Genomic DNA, 15,828 nt, shown 5'->3' on the forward strand with positions numbered 1-15,828 from the left:
GGAGGAGCGTTGAACCGGGACAAGGATGGAGCGATGGACCCCACTCTGTTACCCTCCCAGCTTCCTGCAGTCTGTGATTAGGGACTCCCTGGTCCAGCGGTGATATCTTAGCAGTGTGGTTCAGCCCCAGATGGATTTCACCTCTGTTAATTTGTCTAAATGCTGTTAGGACTCATTTTTCCTCCGGATTGTCCCAGCGTCCTGTATCAGGGAGTTCCATGGCTTAGCAATGTGGAGTGTGGAAAAAGCACTATATTTCTGGACCCACCACTCACTCCACCTCTTGGATGAATACCCCTTACTGAATAACCTCCCGCATGCAACTCTTGAACAAAACAGGCTGGAGCAAACGTAGCAGAAAGGGAGCAGAAAGTCTGTGCAGCAGGAGCTTTCCCTGTTTTAGGGGAAACTCATTTGCTTTGGGCCAGCACCTCCCTCTCAGATCCCAGTCTGCAGATGCAGAACGTGTGCCAGCAATCTGGGGAGGAAACAGTGCACACCTTCTTCACTCAGGCTTCAGAGATGGTGTTGCTGCTATCAGTGAACAAACCGACAATACCTTCAGTGTGGAGGTGATGCTGTGCATGTAAAACTCCGCCGGCGTGGGCATATCTGCCCAGCAGCTACCCTAAGAAAAAAGGAGCTGGAATCAAAATGGTTTACTGTGCTAGAAAAATCTGCATTTGCAGCACCTGCCATTCGTAGGAAAAGCTGCTGCAAAGGGTACAGAGGAGAGGCTGGCCACAAAGTGATGGGTTAACATGGTTAGGTGTTCGTGGCTTTTTAAGTGTCCTCAGTTAAAAGCTTGGAAAAAGGGACCTTTAAAAAAAAAAAAAGCAACTTTTAAGGTGACGTGTCTTGAATGAGCGGGGCTCAGTAATGCTCTGGCTGTGTCTGATCCAAAACATTTCATGCGGAAGAAAGCAAAAATAGGCCAAGTCAGAGAGGATAATTCAGCTGGACGAGAAGGGACTGTTGGTAAGAGCGGCTGTGTTTGGATGCATGTAAGCCCTTTAAATAGACACTCCTGTGAGCCATAAGCTCAGTCTACACTTTGTGGTAGTCTTTGCTTTCAGGGATTACAGAGATAGCAGGGCATTTGCAGGTTGCTCCCCACCTTTCCGTGGCTGCTCAACCCACCCCACCGGGGCTTTCCAGGGAGACGAGATGGTTTTGAGCCACCTCCGTCCTGGGTCCTTCTAAAAGCCATAATTTTTTCCAAAAGTGCTTGGCCCAAATGCCTTTTATTTTGGTTTTGGTTTTGTTTTGTTTTTTCCCTTAATAGTGGCAAAATTAATTGTATTTCCTTGGTGCATGTTTGTCAGCTCTTCCATAGGAAGGTGGCAGAGAGACAGTAATTGCTCCTCGCAACACTGGGCATGAGCTAACAAAAATTACAGCTGGGCAGCATGCAGCGCTCTATTGCCATGAACTTGAGGCCTTTTTATAAACAGAATCTAAAAGAAAAAGGGGAGGTATTGCTGAAAATAAGGAAAAGTAAGCCCCGAGGAGACCCACCTGTTCTCAGCAATGGCCACGTATCAAGGGGTTGATGCTTCAGGAGAGACTCAGCATGCTGCAGTCCAGGGGACCATGTCCTGGACGTGGTGGTGGTGTCACCTTTGTCACTGCACCCCTGCCACAGCCGGGGTGTCCTGGTAGACTTCATGGGGGTAATGGGCAGTTGATGGAGGCATGTAACCCTTTCTGGGGTCATTGGGCATGACATGCCATCATCCTTGGATGATTTCCTTAAGATCTTTTATTTGTCTTGTTATATTTGTATTTAAACGGCATCTGACAGAGATAGTTTCTCTCCACAGCAAAGCCTCGGAGGCATTCCTTCAAACCCAGTGGGTCTGGGCAGGGATGGGAACGTCGGTGCTGGGGTAGAGGACTGGTGGAGGAGGGTGATGCCTCTTGAAATGTTCAAGAGGTCCAGGTCCTGCCCAGCCAGACCAGGGGGGGGAAAAAAAAAAAGGAGAAAAATCTCCTCCACATGAGCTGTTGCCCTGGCTTCAGCTCCAGGTCACTCTCCAGAGGGAACAGTCTCCCTGATTTGCAGAGGTGCGAAACCCAGATGCCTCTGAGCTGCCTCTAACCCGCTGCCTCCATCCTTGAGCTTGGTGCACCCAGCAGCATTCCTCTTGGGTGCTGCCTCAGTTTCCCTCCTCCCCGGTGCTCCTGCCGAGCTGATGCCATCCCTCTGTCCCCTTCCAGGGATGCTGGTGCGGGAGGTGCAGATCGAGGTCTCCCGGCAGCAGGTGGAGGAGCTCTTTGGCTTAGAAGATTACTGGTGCCAGTGCGTGGCCTGGAGCTCCGCGGGCACCACGAAGAGCCGCCGGGCGTACGTCCGCATAGCGTGTAAGTGCCCGGTACGCGGAGTGCTTGCTCAGACGTGACCCCTCTGGCGATGTCCCTGCCCCTCTGCGAGAGCTGCCTGCACCCACCTACACCACATCAGTCCTTGTTTCGTTTCAATGAATGCTTCTTTCACCTTCTTTTCCACTTTGGGGGCCCCAAAAGATTTCAAGAGGGTACAACCCACCGACTTCTAAGTAGTTTGCAAAGCCTGAGGTGTGACCGTGGATCCCAGGCTGAAAAAGCAGTGATTTCAAACCAGGCGAGTGCCGCTTCTGGGACCAACACCAGCTAAGACTGTTTATTCCCGGCTTCCCGGGGACCAAGACATGTTGGGTGCAGCTGAGTGGGGTTGGCAGTCTCCAAAAGTTGGGTCCCTGTTGAAAGCAGTGCTTTTTAATTAGTTGTAGATGACCCATCCTTACTGGATGGCCCTTGATCTTAGCTCCCCATCCTGGCTCTAGCTTTGCTTCTGAGCAGGCATCGTCCCTACCTGCCTGGGCGAGAGGCTGTGGCACCACCTGGGTTAATACCGCATTGCCCATCAGCGTGCTCAGCTCTTCCCGGTGCTTTATTATCATTAATAACCCAGCGGTTAGCACCTCGCACACTTTGCCTGAATCAGCGACTCTGTGTCCCTGGAGTCCCTGCTGTCATATGTCACTTCTCTAAGCTGCTGTTTGTGGGTGTCAGCCTGATTAAGGATGAGTTAATCAGGCTGTTACCCAGCTGAATTTGCTCTCTTAGCAAATGAGATAGCAAAGCTATAGGAGAATGGCCAGGCTTCCCCAGTCATAAACAGATTCTGCTATTAGAGGGCTAATAATCCAACATGATATCCAAAACGGAGGTGGATGGTGAATCAGCTACACTGATGAAGGATTTAGTCTGAACAGGGGAAATGTTGAGACACAGAGCTGGCTACTGAGGGAGCTCTTTTGTCCCGCCCCAGCCAAGGGTTTGGTGTTTCTCGGAGCCGAGCAGATGAGATGAACTGAACCGAGGGTTTGCTGCCCTGCACGAGCAGGAGCCGCAGCCATAGAGGGCTGGGTGCTGTAGCAGAGGATTGCAGCACCATCTAGTGATGCTCCTGCTCCTTTCAAGGCTCCTCACTGGGACCCTGCCATGTCCCCCACATCCCTGGGGGCTCTGCTGGGCTTCTCGCCTCTCCCCCTTCCCCAAAATACTGGCCAGCCCCTTGCTGAGCAAGTCTGCCTTTTCGTCAGTGGCCATTTCAGCACTGAAATGCGATGGCTGGGTTTCCAGCAAGTCTGGGGACCTGGGTCAGCTGGGACTGACTGGGGCAGAGCCAAGCAACAAGCCTCCGTAGCCCTGAAATTTGGGGATTCGCTTCAGTGCCGACATGGGAGCCAAGCTGTTGTGCAAATCTCATTTCCCCCCCTTCAGCAAAGAAGGGTCCTGGTGCAGAGTCCAGAGGGAGAAAGAAATGGGAGGGTTGAAGCAACAGTGGTTAAGTTGAGGTTTAGCCCCAGAAGGAAAAGAGAGGAGGGGGGGGTATAAGCTTGCAAGCGCATGGAGGAAAGGCATCGTCCTCGAGCACCACGTGCTGTCCCAAATCCATCCTGGAAAAGACACTTCTTCAGCTCCTTCCTCCCAGGACATGTTTTGCTCTAGCTGTGTTATGCCAGAGGGATTTCCCTACTCGTGGGCCCCTGGTGCCGAGGCGATGCTCTCTCCCCACCAAGGTTTTGCAGATTGCCCTGTTTCTGCAGTGGGCTGGTAACCCCTGGCTTTTCCTTTCCCTCTCAGACCTACGGAAGAACTTTGACCAGGAGCCACTGGGTAAGGAGGTCCCGCTGGAGCACGAGGTCCTGCTGCAGTGCCGCCCGCCCGAGGGGGTGCCGCAGGCCGAGGTGAGCAGCTCAGCAGCCCGAAGAACTACCTGGTGGGGTGTCCCCTCCTGTCCCGGGGAGAGACGGGGCACGTGCTTGCAGATGGCTTGCAGCTGTGATGGATGGCCTTGTGCCGAGAGCGTCAGCTTTCATTATTCATCAGAATTGTTTATTTTGGGCAGTGGATCTGTTATTCTGACATCTAATAACACACGTAACCTCAGCACCTGCTCAACCCACCTCTCCCACACTTCCTGATGTGCCATTAACCCATTAGAGGGAAGATCTAACAAGGACCCAATGACTTGTCTGAACGGGAGCAGTCACAAGTGAGAACCAAGTGCTGGGAAAGTCAATACAGATGGGTTTCCCTAGCACGGTAGCGGTGCTTTCCTTGCCCACAGCTCCGTCAGCCCCCGGGAGTTGTGCACTGATGGTAGCCACAATGTCCCATCCTTGGCCAAAACAGCAGTAATGTGCCCCAGTCAGGCCTGGTTTGGCCCAGCTTTTGAGGAGAAATAAATACAGTCAGAGGCAAGGTTGGCCAGGCAGTGGTTGTGGTGCTGAGGACATGGGTGGTCTCTGTGACCATGGGTGGGGAGGACTTTGGGGCAGGTCATAGGCTGGTCAAAGGGGCTTTGCTCTCTATCAGGGCTGTTGAATTCAGCCCCTCCAACCTGATGTTTTTCCTTGCTTGTGCCCACACCCACGCTCGATGACGGTATCTACTCACGCCCCACCCAAATAGCCTAGTTAAGCACTTGTGTCCTAGCTTAGCTTTGGGGCACTTGGTGACCCTCATGATGGGGAGCACGTGGGATGGGCATTTCCACTGAAACCCATGGCAAGCTTTTCTTGGCTGAGTGTTCAGTTCTTGTTCAGCTTAGTCACCGTCCTTACCCATCCCTTCCTTTGCATTGCCAGGTGGAGTGGCTGAGGAACGAGGATGTCATTGATCCCACCCAGGACACCAACTTCCTCATCACGATCGATCACAACCTCATCATCAAGCAGGCCCGGCTCTTGGACACTGCTAATTACACCTGCATGGCCAAGAACATTGTGGCCAAGCGCCGGAGCACCACGGCTGCCGTCATCGTCTACGGTACCAGCCCTTGCTCCTGGGGAGGGGACTTTTGCTGCCGGCCTTGTCTCCAAGCCAAGGGGGAATACAGGCACTTTCTGGGAGTGGTAGGAGTGAACCCCACCAGGGCATTGCATTCAGTTGGGTAATAGCCAATGTCTGCAAAACAGGAACCTCTACTAGCTTGCACAGGCTATTAGGAGAGGTTATTAGGTGTAGGTATTTGCAAGCCTCCTCGGTTGAGTACGAAGCTGGGTGGAGGTTGGACCCAGATGGATTGCTTTGACTCTCAAAGCAGCTGGAAAGCTGCGTTTGGCTGAACTTTGCTATGAAACCAAAGATCTGCTGTGGCCAGGTGCAAAAATATTTGCAAAGTGGAAAAAGGACGAAAGCAAGCTTGAGCATCTTGTGCATGGGATGTGTGACACGAGGAGGAGTCTTAATGATTTGCTTTTTGTGAGGGTGAGCTGTCCCAGGGTGTCACAGAAGATGTATGGCCAGAGGACCTGGTGAACCCTAGGCTTAGCTCCAGTCTCTGCTGCAATAGGCTCCACGGATGTGTTAACGCTGTCCATCTGCTCTTGCAGTGAACGGTGGCTGGTCCACCTGGTCCGAGTGGTCTCCTTGCAACAACCGCTGCGGCCGGGGCTGGCAGAAGCGCACCCGGACGTGCACCAACCCCGCACCGCTGAACGGTGGCTCCTTCTGTGACGGGCAGCCTTTCCAGAAAATCACCTGCACCACCCTCTGCCCAGGTAAGGCGGGTTCAGAGATCTTCCTCCTTCCTCCACGGTCCAACTGTGCTCCTGGTGCTCCCTAAGGAGACAGGGGTTTAGGAGACCAGTCAGTCTTAAGCATCTTTCAGTCTGCCAAGACCTGAAAGAGCTGGAGATGTCTGCAGAGACACAATAGGGCTGGGTTTACTGGGATAACACTCCTCAAAGGCCTCTGGAAGCCCTGAGATGAGCATGGGCACCTTTCTGCTGCTGGAGACATCCTGGCACTGGGGATCGAGCCCTGAGGCCGTGCCAAGGGGTGTACCGACATGCCTGTGTTTGGTGGCCCGCAGTGGACGGCGCGTGGACGGAGTGGAGCAAGTGGTCGGCATGCAGCACCGAGTGCACCCACTGGCGCAGCCGCGAGTGCGCCGCCCCGGCCCCCCGCAACGGCGGCAAGGACTGCAGCGGAGTGCTGCTTGACTCCAAAAACTGCACCGACGGGCTCTGCCTGCAGAGTGAGTATGCGGGCAGGCGGGCAGGGCAGGGACCCGTGCCGTAGATGATGCCAGCAGCCGTGGTGCTCTGCGCTTGGCCGCGCTGCTGTTGGCTGCGCCTCCAAGTTGACAGGGCAGGCAGCAGCGCTGCTGGCACCTGATGTTTAAATTGTGTCTTTAGCAAGGTTTTTTTATCCAGACTCGCCCTTTCCAAAGCTAGTTCTCACCCAGTGGAAAGAAAGGCTTGAGGATTTTTTGATCTAAATGTCCTACTAACCCTTCTGAAGCAGCACTAGGTTTGAGGTCTCCGCTGAAATAAGGCTGGTTGTGGTTAGTGGGGGCAAGCCAGGGGTGGTTTCTCAGCCCCACCATGAAAACATCTGATCTGGGTCATTGCTCGGTAGGAGTCCTGGAGCAGCAGCTAGGGAAAAAAACCCAATAATAATTACAGTGGTGCTGCTACACAGTGAGTGGGCACACTGACGGCTTATGCTGCCACCTGCTGCTCTGTGACACCACTGTCCCCTTTAATGCTGCCGCAACCAGAAATGTCCAGAGTCCTGTTAGCTGGGGGCTGGCCAGGCGTGGGGACATCCTCATCCTCATCACCGTGCTTCTATGTGGCTTTCTGCATGCCCTGGGGAACGATGCTGCTTTCCCATCCCTCCCCACCATGCTGTGGCTCCTCGTACCCCCCGGGCTGGCTTCCCCCCTACCCCCTGCCTTTTGTCTCATCTCATCCCCATTGCACCATTGCCACCTTCACCTTTTGTTTTCTAATTTTTTTTTCCTAACAGATAAAAGAGTTCTAAGCGAACCCAAAAGCCACCGTAAGTGCTCATTTCATGGCCATTTTGTTTCTTTGCGAGGCATTGCTTTGGTTTTGTTCGGTTGCATTCATGGTAGGGCTCCTTGCAGCTGGGGCAGGACAGGGTGGGAAGAGGGAGCAATTAAAGACCACCCCAAACCTCTTCTGTACGTTAGATCACGTACTCTGCTTGAAGCTATAAATATGACCCGCTTTTGTACCACCACTCCCATACCCCTTTTGCTGCCTGTAGTTCTTGGGTGCACCACAGCGCAGCCAGTGTCACACCACCAAAGCTACTCCAGGCATTGTCACCCGCCGACGAGGATTCCCTTCCTCAAGTCGGGGGTCCCGGGGGTGCATCAGGGTTCCCATTTGTCAGAGTGAGGGGACTTGGGGATGAGGTGACACCTCCCAGAAGTGACATAGTCCTGATGTGGTGCAGATCACTGAGCTTAGGACAGGGCTTCACTCCAGCACGAAACCTTGGAAACCAAGAGACACGGGTGAGCATCAAGGGAGGAAGGAGAGAAGGGTGGGCTGAGTGTCCTCAGCTCCTGCTGCTGGAGGCTTTACCATGCTCTGCCTTCCTTCTGCCTCTCATTTCTGGGCAGATATATCAGGCTTTTAAAGGTTGAGAGCCTTGTGGCAGGGGAAGGGTAGATGGGGAAGCTGAGGGGTGTCTATATAAGTGCAGTGACACTCAGTCTTTCTGTATGGATAGATAGCTCAGGTACATATATATGAGATGCATGGATAGACACTTTCTTTTACTTCTCAGGGTTGTCTCTGTTAGGATGTGAGGGTTGACAGCTTCATGAATTTGAGATGCGCAAAAACCTAATGTTTCTGGGCTTCTTGGTGCTCAAATAAAGTTTGCACAAGCCATGGCAAGGTGTCCTCCAAAGGTTTGAGGGGTTAACCACCAGCTCAGTCTCTGGCTTCACTCTGACTTCTGGACCACTATTAGAAAACACCCTCTATCCTCCTGCCACAGCCTTTCCAGCAGGCCCAGTACACATCTTCCCCTTCGTGCCTGTGTCTCAAGTTAGCAGTATGGTTGGGGAGCACTGGTGGGTCTTGACGTGCATTTCTGGTGCTCCCTTTTTCATCTCCATTTCTTTAATCCTTCACAGTGCTGGAGGCCACAGGTGACGTGGCCCTGTATGCTGGACTGGTGGTGGCTGTTTTCGTCTTCATTGTCATCCTCATGGCTGTGGGGGTGGTGGTATACCGGAGGAGATGCCGGGATTTCGACACAGACATCACAGACTCATCAGCTGCTCTGACCGGAGGCTTCCACCCTGTCAACTTCAAGACCTCCCGGCATGGTAAGAGCCATAACCTGTGCAGGTCCTGCTCACCAGCTCAAGCCCAGGCAGAAAGAAAGTCAGGCTGCAAATCACAGTAGAGGATGGGTTCCTGGTGGACCCCCAGCCCCAATTTTCTAGGGGTATATGCTGGTTTTTGTAGGCCGAGGACTCCATGGAGGTAGTCAGGTGTTGATGGTGGGAGTCAGGGCAAAGCATCTGCAAAGTGGATGCGGTGGGTATTTACTGTAGGATGCTGCTCCTCGCTTAGTCATGATGCTGAGCAGTTCCCTTCCAAGTGCCTGGTGGAAGGTAGCCAGATGTAACCCAGTGCTGCATCTGTCAGACCTCCTGCACGTCCTCCATCCCTTGCCAGGAGACGAGGGCTTTTCATGGGCATCTCTTCCAGTCAAGCAGTGCTTTTACATCCCCTTGTTTCCACTGTCATCTTCATCCCATCCGTGTTTCCTCCTCCTGCAGACAACCCTCAGCTGCTGCACCCCTCAATGCAGCCAGACCTGACGGCCAGCGCGGGGGTGTACCGTGGCCCCATGTACGCCCTGCAGGACTCCTCTGACAAGATCCCCATGACCAACTCCCCCCTGCTCGACCCCCTCCCCAACCTCAAGATCAAGGTGTACAACTCCTCCACCGCCTCCTCCTCGCCAGGGCTCCATGACGGGACAGACCTGCTCGGAGGGGTCCCCGCCACTGGCACCTACCCGGGGGACAGCACCAGGGACAGCCCCTTTGCAAACATGCGGAGCAAAGCCCTGGGCTCACAGCATCTCCTCAGCTTGCCCCGGGAGCATGGCAACAGCGCCAGTGGCACATTTGGCTACCTGGGGGGAAGGCTCACCATCCCAGGCACCGGTAAGCCCCAGGCTGGGGAGGAGGTTGTGTTTGGCTGCTGAATGATCAGGGAGTTGCTCTTGTCCTAGCAGATCCATGAGCAGGATTTGCTATCCCAAAGTTGGCTCAGGGGAGGAAGGCAGGGAGCCGTTCCCAAACCAGGCTTCTCAGGCTGGAGGTCACAGCCTCCTGAGACTTTCCTGGCCGGTCCTGCCATTGATCCAGGGCCAGTGCCTTGCAAAAAGATACAACCTGTGGTTTTGCTTCCTAATGCAGTGGCCTAGCTCCTCCCTGCAAGCAGTGCAGCTGAGGAACATCTGGAGATATTTCTCCTGGGGTGCACTGGGCTGCCCTAGCTCGCTGCTGTCCTTGGGCTCACCAGCCGGGGTGGAGGGGTGGTTTCTCCCTGGTGGCTTCTCCCTCATTTTGTGACCAATGCCTGTGTGTGCCGTGCTAGGGGTGAGCCTGCTGGTGCCCCACGGGGCCATCCCCCAGGGGAAGTTCTACGAGATGTACCTGGTCCTCAACAAGGCAGAGAGCGTCCTGTAAGTCACACCGTGCCGCCCGCACTTCTGCTCTCCGTTGGCCGCCATGAGGCTTTCTTTTCAACCGATGTCCCATCTCCCCTCCCCAGCCTGCCCTCCGAAGGCACGCAGACGGTGCTGAGCCCAGCGGTGACCTGCGGACCCACCGGCTTGCTCCTGTGCCGCCCCGTCGTCCTGACCATTCCCCACTGTGCTGATGTTGGCTCCTCAGATTGGATTTACCAACTGAAAACACAGTCCCACCAGGGAAACTGGGAGGTAAGGTGGGAACCCAGCCCCTGCAGCCAGAGAAGGCTGAGAGCGTTGTGGGACACAGCCCCTCGCAAACCCCCCTGGATGATGGGCTGACCCCCAACCTTGGTTCCCTGTAGGAAGTTGTGACCCTGGATGAGGAGACCCTCAACACTCCCTGCTACTGCCAGCTGGAAGCCAAGTCCTGCCACGTTTTGCTAGACCAGCTTGGCACCTACGTCTTTGTGGGAGAGTCCTACTCCAGGTCAGCCATCAAGAGGCTCCAGCTGGCAATCTTTGCCCCCACCGTTTGCACCTCCCTGGAGTACAGCCTCAAGGTCTACTGCTTGGAGGACACGCCAGATGCTCTGAAGGTAACATTACCTTACAACTGCTTCCCAAAGCTGCTTGCTCTGGTGGCAAGATGCTGCCTGCTGCCTCTCTGGATGGCCTGGCCCCAGGGAGCAGACAACCTGATGCAACTGCCTGCAAAGTGACCACAGGGAAATAATAAGCGTGTTTACGGCTCTCCCTGTCCTTCCTCATGCTCTCCAAAGGAAACAAGGAGGGTGTTGCTTAGCTCCTATACTGGGCCCCCTTTCTGCAGACATTACATGAGAGATTTTGCGGCTCCTGGGTGGGTTTCTCTCTCCTACACAGAAAACGCTGCTGTGATTTGCCTTGGTTTTGTATAGATCCTGTTATTCCTCCATGGAGACGTGTTTCTCCCCTCCTTGGGAGGGTTTTGTGACATAGATAACGTCGAGCACAGCACGGAAAGCTTGAGTTTTGATGTTTTGGCTACCTGGACCACCACCGGCGCTGTGGCTGTTTAATTCCCTGTGACTTGGCCTGTGGCGTCAGGATTGCTGTAGTGCCTCTAGGTGGAGATGTAGGCAGTGCTCTGGCTCCTGAATTGTGTTTTTCTGCTAAGAGCTGATGGTTTAATAGTGGGATGGTGTTAAAAACAGACAGGGTGGCACTCTTCAAGAGAGTGCCTGACCTTCACGTTGGACCTTTGCATTGTCTGAGGAGTACAGAGGCATATATGGATGCTCACATGTTAAAAATCAAAGTGGGGCTGGTGTGTGAGATGACTTGGCAAGTTCTTGGAGAGCAGCTGTTGGGGTGGCAAAGGCTGCTCTCCTGTGGAGCACTCCCTGTGGTCTTGTTGCTGCTGCTGGCTCCTTGTGGGAGGAACATGCCTGGCTTTGGGTCTGGAGGGGGGAGAGGAGCAAGCCCTGCTTTCCTCCTGGGTCTGACGCTGCCTGTCCTGCTGCCTGTAGGAGGTGCTGGAGCTGGAGCGGACGCTGGGTGGGTACCTGCTGGAGGAGCCCAAGCCCCTGCCCTTCAAGGACAGCTACCACAACCTACGTCTTTCTATCCATGACATCCCCCATGCGCTCTGGAGGAGCAAGCTGCTGGCCAAGTACCAGGTGAGGAGCTGAGGCGGGTTCAGCCGGGGTCCTGGACCGGGGACACCATCTTCAGCCAGGCACCACGGGGTTGTGAGTGCCCTGGTCTTGCCTCCAGAGTTGTCTCCCAAAGGGTTTTCTGATCTTTCCTGGTGGGATGCTGTCTGTGGGGTCCCTCTGTCCTGTCTCATCCCAGTGGGGTGGCTGGAGGAGGTAGGATCTCCCAAGGGAGCTGCTGGAGCCTTTGCTGAGCCCATGCTTTGGTGGTGGTCCGCAGGAAATCCCCTTCTATCACATCTGGAGCGGCAGCCAGCGAGCCCTGCACTGCACCTTCACGCTGGAGAGGTACAGCCAGGCCTCCACCGAGCTCACCTGCAAGATCTGCGTCCGGCAGGTGGAAGGGGAGGGGCAGATCTTCCAGCTCCACATCACGCTGGGAGAGGTGAGCGGTGGGGAGGTGGGGGGACAGCAAGGGGACACACTCAGGAGCCGCTCTGTGCTGCAACATCTTGCCCCATCCTTCCTCTTGCAGCACGCCAGCTCCTTCGACACCCTCCGCTCCCACCACAGCGGTGCCACCACCACCCAGCTGGGACCCTACGCCTTCAAAATCCCCCTCTCCATCCGGCAGAAGATCTGCAACAGCCTGGATGCTCCCAACTCCAGGGGAAACGACTGGAGACTTCTCGCCCAGAAGCTTTCCATGGACCGGTGGGTCTCCCTGGGCTTTGCTTTCCTCTCCTGTGCCTGGCCAGGGGGGCTTTGCTCTGTGCTCCCTCCCTCCCTGCTGCAGGCATCCGGCTAGGTCATGTCCAGCTGCATAGGTCCACCCGTAAATATGGATATTTTTTTATGGATATTATACTATGCATAGTTACACCCATCAATATCCATGCATCTATCTGCACCACAGTCCTGGGTCTCTTGTCACTTTGAACTGGCCCTTATTTATCTGGGACCATGCTTCTGCTGTTCCTGCCTGGGTTCACCTCCGAGGGCTGAAGGGAGGGTAATTTCAGCAAAACAAAGCTTGCATTGCCTTTGCATGAACGCCAGCTCTGTATAAAAATTGAAGACAATGTCTCAAGGGCTTCGGCATCTGTGTTATGGCATTTCCATTGGGGTACACGTTGCAAACAGGTTTGCTGCTCCAGCATCCTCCCTCCTTCCGTCCCCAAAGGGCACCCCACCAACCTGGACCTCCCCTCTGCTTCCCCTTTGCAGGTATCTGAACTACTTTGCCACCAAAGCCAGCCCCACTGGGGTGCTCCTGGACTTATGGGAAGCCGAGCACCAAGACGACGGCGATCTCAACACCCTGGCCAGTGCCTTAGAAGAGATGGGCAAGAGCGAGATGCTGGTGGTCATGGCCACGGAGGGGGACTGCTGATGATGCTTCCCATGGATGGCGGGCCAGGAGGTTGAAATGGGAGGCGAGGAGGGTGACCTTCCCTGGCAGTGGGGGGAGGTATATCCATTCCTGGGCAGCAGCTGGGTGAGGAAGGGCCAAGGCTGTCTCTTCTCCCTCCCTCCCCACATCACTGTCAGCCTTAGAGACCCATCCTCAGCGTTTACAAGCAATTCAAGTGTTACACAGCATTCCTCTTCCTCCTTCCCCTCCTCCTCCTCCTCCCCCCAGCTGTCTCCAGGGCAGCAGTTGCGGTGTGGGGAGAAATTAGGGCTTCTCCAGTCAGGATGGGGGCTTTCCTTCTCCTTTGTTTGGGTTCCCCTCCGGTTCTCCTCCTCCTTTAATAGCATTTCTGCGTTGAAGAGACGAGTACAATCTAGACGAATGGCTTCTGTCAAAAGCTTCAGACAGCTTAACAAGGCAAATAAGAAAGAAAAAAGGAAAAAAAAAGTTTCTTAGGAAACGCAAATAATTTATTATCCAGATCTTTGGATGAATCCTTTTTAAAAAAGAAAGAAAAGAAAAAAAAAAAAGATTTATAATTTCTTTTTGTGTGTGAGAGCAAGAGCGTTGCTTTGGTCAGGGTGGCAGAGAGAGAGAGATTTAAATGAACACACTTTTGTAGGGAAAAGCGTGCGGTCCATGTGTTTACATGTCCTGGGACCCCCGGGGAGTCCGTAGGGTGAAGTGCCTCTACGCCCCTTTGCTTCAGGGCCAGCTGAGACCCTCTCCAAGATTTTTTCCTTGCGAACTCCCCTTTCCTTGGCAGCAGTGCCCGGCAGAGTGAGGGCTCCCTCTCCACCTGCAAGGAGGGGTGAGGGATGCCACCCTGCATTTAGGGTTCAGGGGGGGAATGCATCCAGATATGGGTATTTTTAATGAATTCTTCCCTGGCATCATTTGGGGGAGCTTTTTAGGATGACTACGCCTTCATTTACATAACTTCAGTACAAACCAAAGATTTCAGTCCTGCACCAACCTACTGATCCACAGGCCAAAGGGGGGATGTTTTAAACCCACCAGGATTTTGCAGTGAGCACCCCAAACCTGGGCTCGGGGGTCAGAGGGAGGTGATGAGCAGCTTGTGGAGGGGTCCGGGGAGAGCAGAGCACTGGCGGGCCAGGATGCGGCCCCTCGCAGATCACGTCGGTCTCGGGTCCATGCGCTCACACCCAGTTTTTGATGCAGTATTTCAGTGAGGATTTGGAGAGGGAGACCTCAGTATCTCCAAGTTGCAAGCCAGGCTGAGCATTTTCACACAAGAGATGGCATCGTAAGCAGTGATCGGGTTTCCATCCTCTCATTGCAGCGCCTTTTTTTCCCTGTAATAGACTTTTTATAATGATGGAGAAGTTGTGGGACGAATGGAAAGTAATCATGAAGTAGGCAGGAACGAGGTTCCTCACAAAAGATACGGTGTCTCAATGAAGGTAAAAATTTAGATTGCCTGCATATAGAAATAGTTACTCAGAGTGCTGTATCTTAGAAATTTGGTTTTTAAAAAAATAAATAGGAAGGGGATGGTAAGCTCAGGATTAGACTAGATCACACGGCAAGGCTGTGGATCCTCCATCAGTAGAAGTATTAAGAGCAGGGTCTGAGAGCAGGTCCTGCTTCGGGCTGCGATGCGCAGTGTCCTGGCTGCAGAGCCCTGGCCCGGTGTCACGGGGTGCCTGCAGCATCCTGCAGCGTGCTGGGGACCGGAGCAAACTCAGGGAGCCCTGCCACGAGCGAGAGCATCGCCTTCGCAGGGCGGTTCGGTGGGAGTTTTCAGTATTGCTCAGGCATGGGTATGATTCCTCTCGGCAGCTCTTGAAGCAGTGATTGAATGCATAGAGTCACTCCCTGTTGTGTTTCGGGGTCATTTCTTGCTGGGTTTTCAAGGCTATGGGAGAGAGGGGATCTTTTTCATTTGTGCTGGATGGGAAGACTTCTGCCGGGTGAGCTCCTGTGACACGTAGGAAGGGTTTTATCCATCCTTTAGGTTGCATTTGAGCATCTGATTTCTCATCTGACCCCGTCTCTGAGCTGAGGGAGAGTAAGAAAATTAGGAAAGAAGGGAATTGATGGATCAAACCGGCTGCTGGCATTTTATAGGGCTCCTTTCTCAGTGCCGCAGTGCTCTTCGTGAGATGAGATGTTCTTCTTTCGGGTCGCGTCTGAATCTCTCGCTCTCATTCTTGCTGTCTCTGGTTCATGGATCACTGCGCCGGCACGCGCGCTTGTCCATCCGTCCATCCATCTGTCCCGCCCGCGGGTCCCTCTGCCCCCATCCCCATCTGTCCGCCTTCATCTTCGCCTTCCTTTTGGCGTGCAGCAGCCACCTGGATCCGCTGAGGTGCGTGTTTGGGGAAGTTCTCCCCGTTTTTCAGACCAGGGAATCTGTGTTGGGAGCTGGACAGGGGGAAGGCACGGTTTGCCCCCCACGCCAGTCCTCTGAGCGCCTGCGCCCATCTCCCATGGGTGCCAGCTCCCAGGAGCCCCCCTCCGGGGATTTCTCCGTCCAGGCGTTTTGGCAAAGGCAAACCTGCGGTCTGTGTCGTGCTGGCAGTGTCCGTCTCTTGCTCCGCAATCTGTTTCCATATTTATATGTCCGGGGGATGGGCCTGGTGGCATCCTCTAAAACCGCATCTGTTTATTCTGTAAACTAAAGAACTGTAAATAAAGTTTAGCATTCCTATTGTAACAAATTAATTTTTATGCAATAAATTATATTTCCTAGTCTAATAAAAAAAAAAAAAGAAACAA

The 15,828-nt window shown here is 53.9% G+C and overlaps 1 protein-coding gene across 2 annotated transcripts in view; it reads left to right on the forward strand.

Moving 5' to 3' along the window:
* The window catches only part of UNC5B (unc-5 netrin receptor B), a 56,241-nt gene extending 40,413 nt beyond the window's left edge, over positions 1 to 15,828 (forward strand). Inside the window, exons 3-17 of one of the 2 annotated variants that reach the window (XM_074874224.1) lie at positions 2,221 to 2,364; positions 4,132 to 4,235; positions 5,139 to 5,319; positions 5,886 to 6,053; positions 6,368 to 6,532; positions 7,309 to 7,341; positions 8,456 to 8,650; positions 9,110 to 9,502; positions 9,939 to 10,026; positions 10,116 to 10,284; positions 10,398 to 10,631; positions 11,544 to 11,693; positions 11,950 to 12,114; positions 12,205 to 12,383; positions 12,897 to 15,828. In XM_074874224.1, the coding sequence (XP_074730325.1) occupies positions 2,221 to 2,364; positions 4,132 to 4,235; positions 5,139 to 5,319; positions 5,886 to 6,053; positions 6,368 to 6,532; positions 7,309 to 7,341; positions 8,456 to 8,650; positions 9,110 to 9,502; positions 9,939 to 10,026; positions 10,116 to 10,284; positions 10,398 to 10,631; positions 11,544 to 11,693; positions 11,950 to 12,114; positions 12,205 to 12,383; positions 12,897 to 13,062 (2,534 nt within the window). In that variant the 3' untranslated portion in view covers positions 13,063 to 15,828. The remainder of the gene's footprint in view (positions 1 to 2,220; positions 2,365 to 4,131; positions 4,236 to 5,138; positions 5,320 to 5,885; positions 6,054 to 6,367; positions 6,533 to 7,308; positions 7,342 to 8,455; positions 8,651 to 9,109; positions 9,503 to 9,938; positions 10,027 to 10,115; positions 10,285 to 10,397; positions 10,632 to 11,543; positions 11,694 to 11,949; positions 12,115 to 12,204; positions 12,384 to 12,896) is intronic. The other variant, XM_074874225.1, reaches the window with a different exon arrangement.

This window comes from Strix uralensis, chromosome 7 (assembly GCF_047716275.1).
Source record: "Strix uralensis isolate ZFMK-TIS-50842 chromosome 7, bStrUra1, whole genome shotgun sequence".
NCBI lineage: Eukaryota > Metazoa > Chordata > Aves > Strigiformes > Strigidae > Strix > Strix uralensis.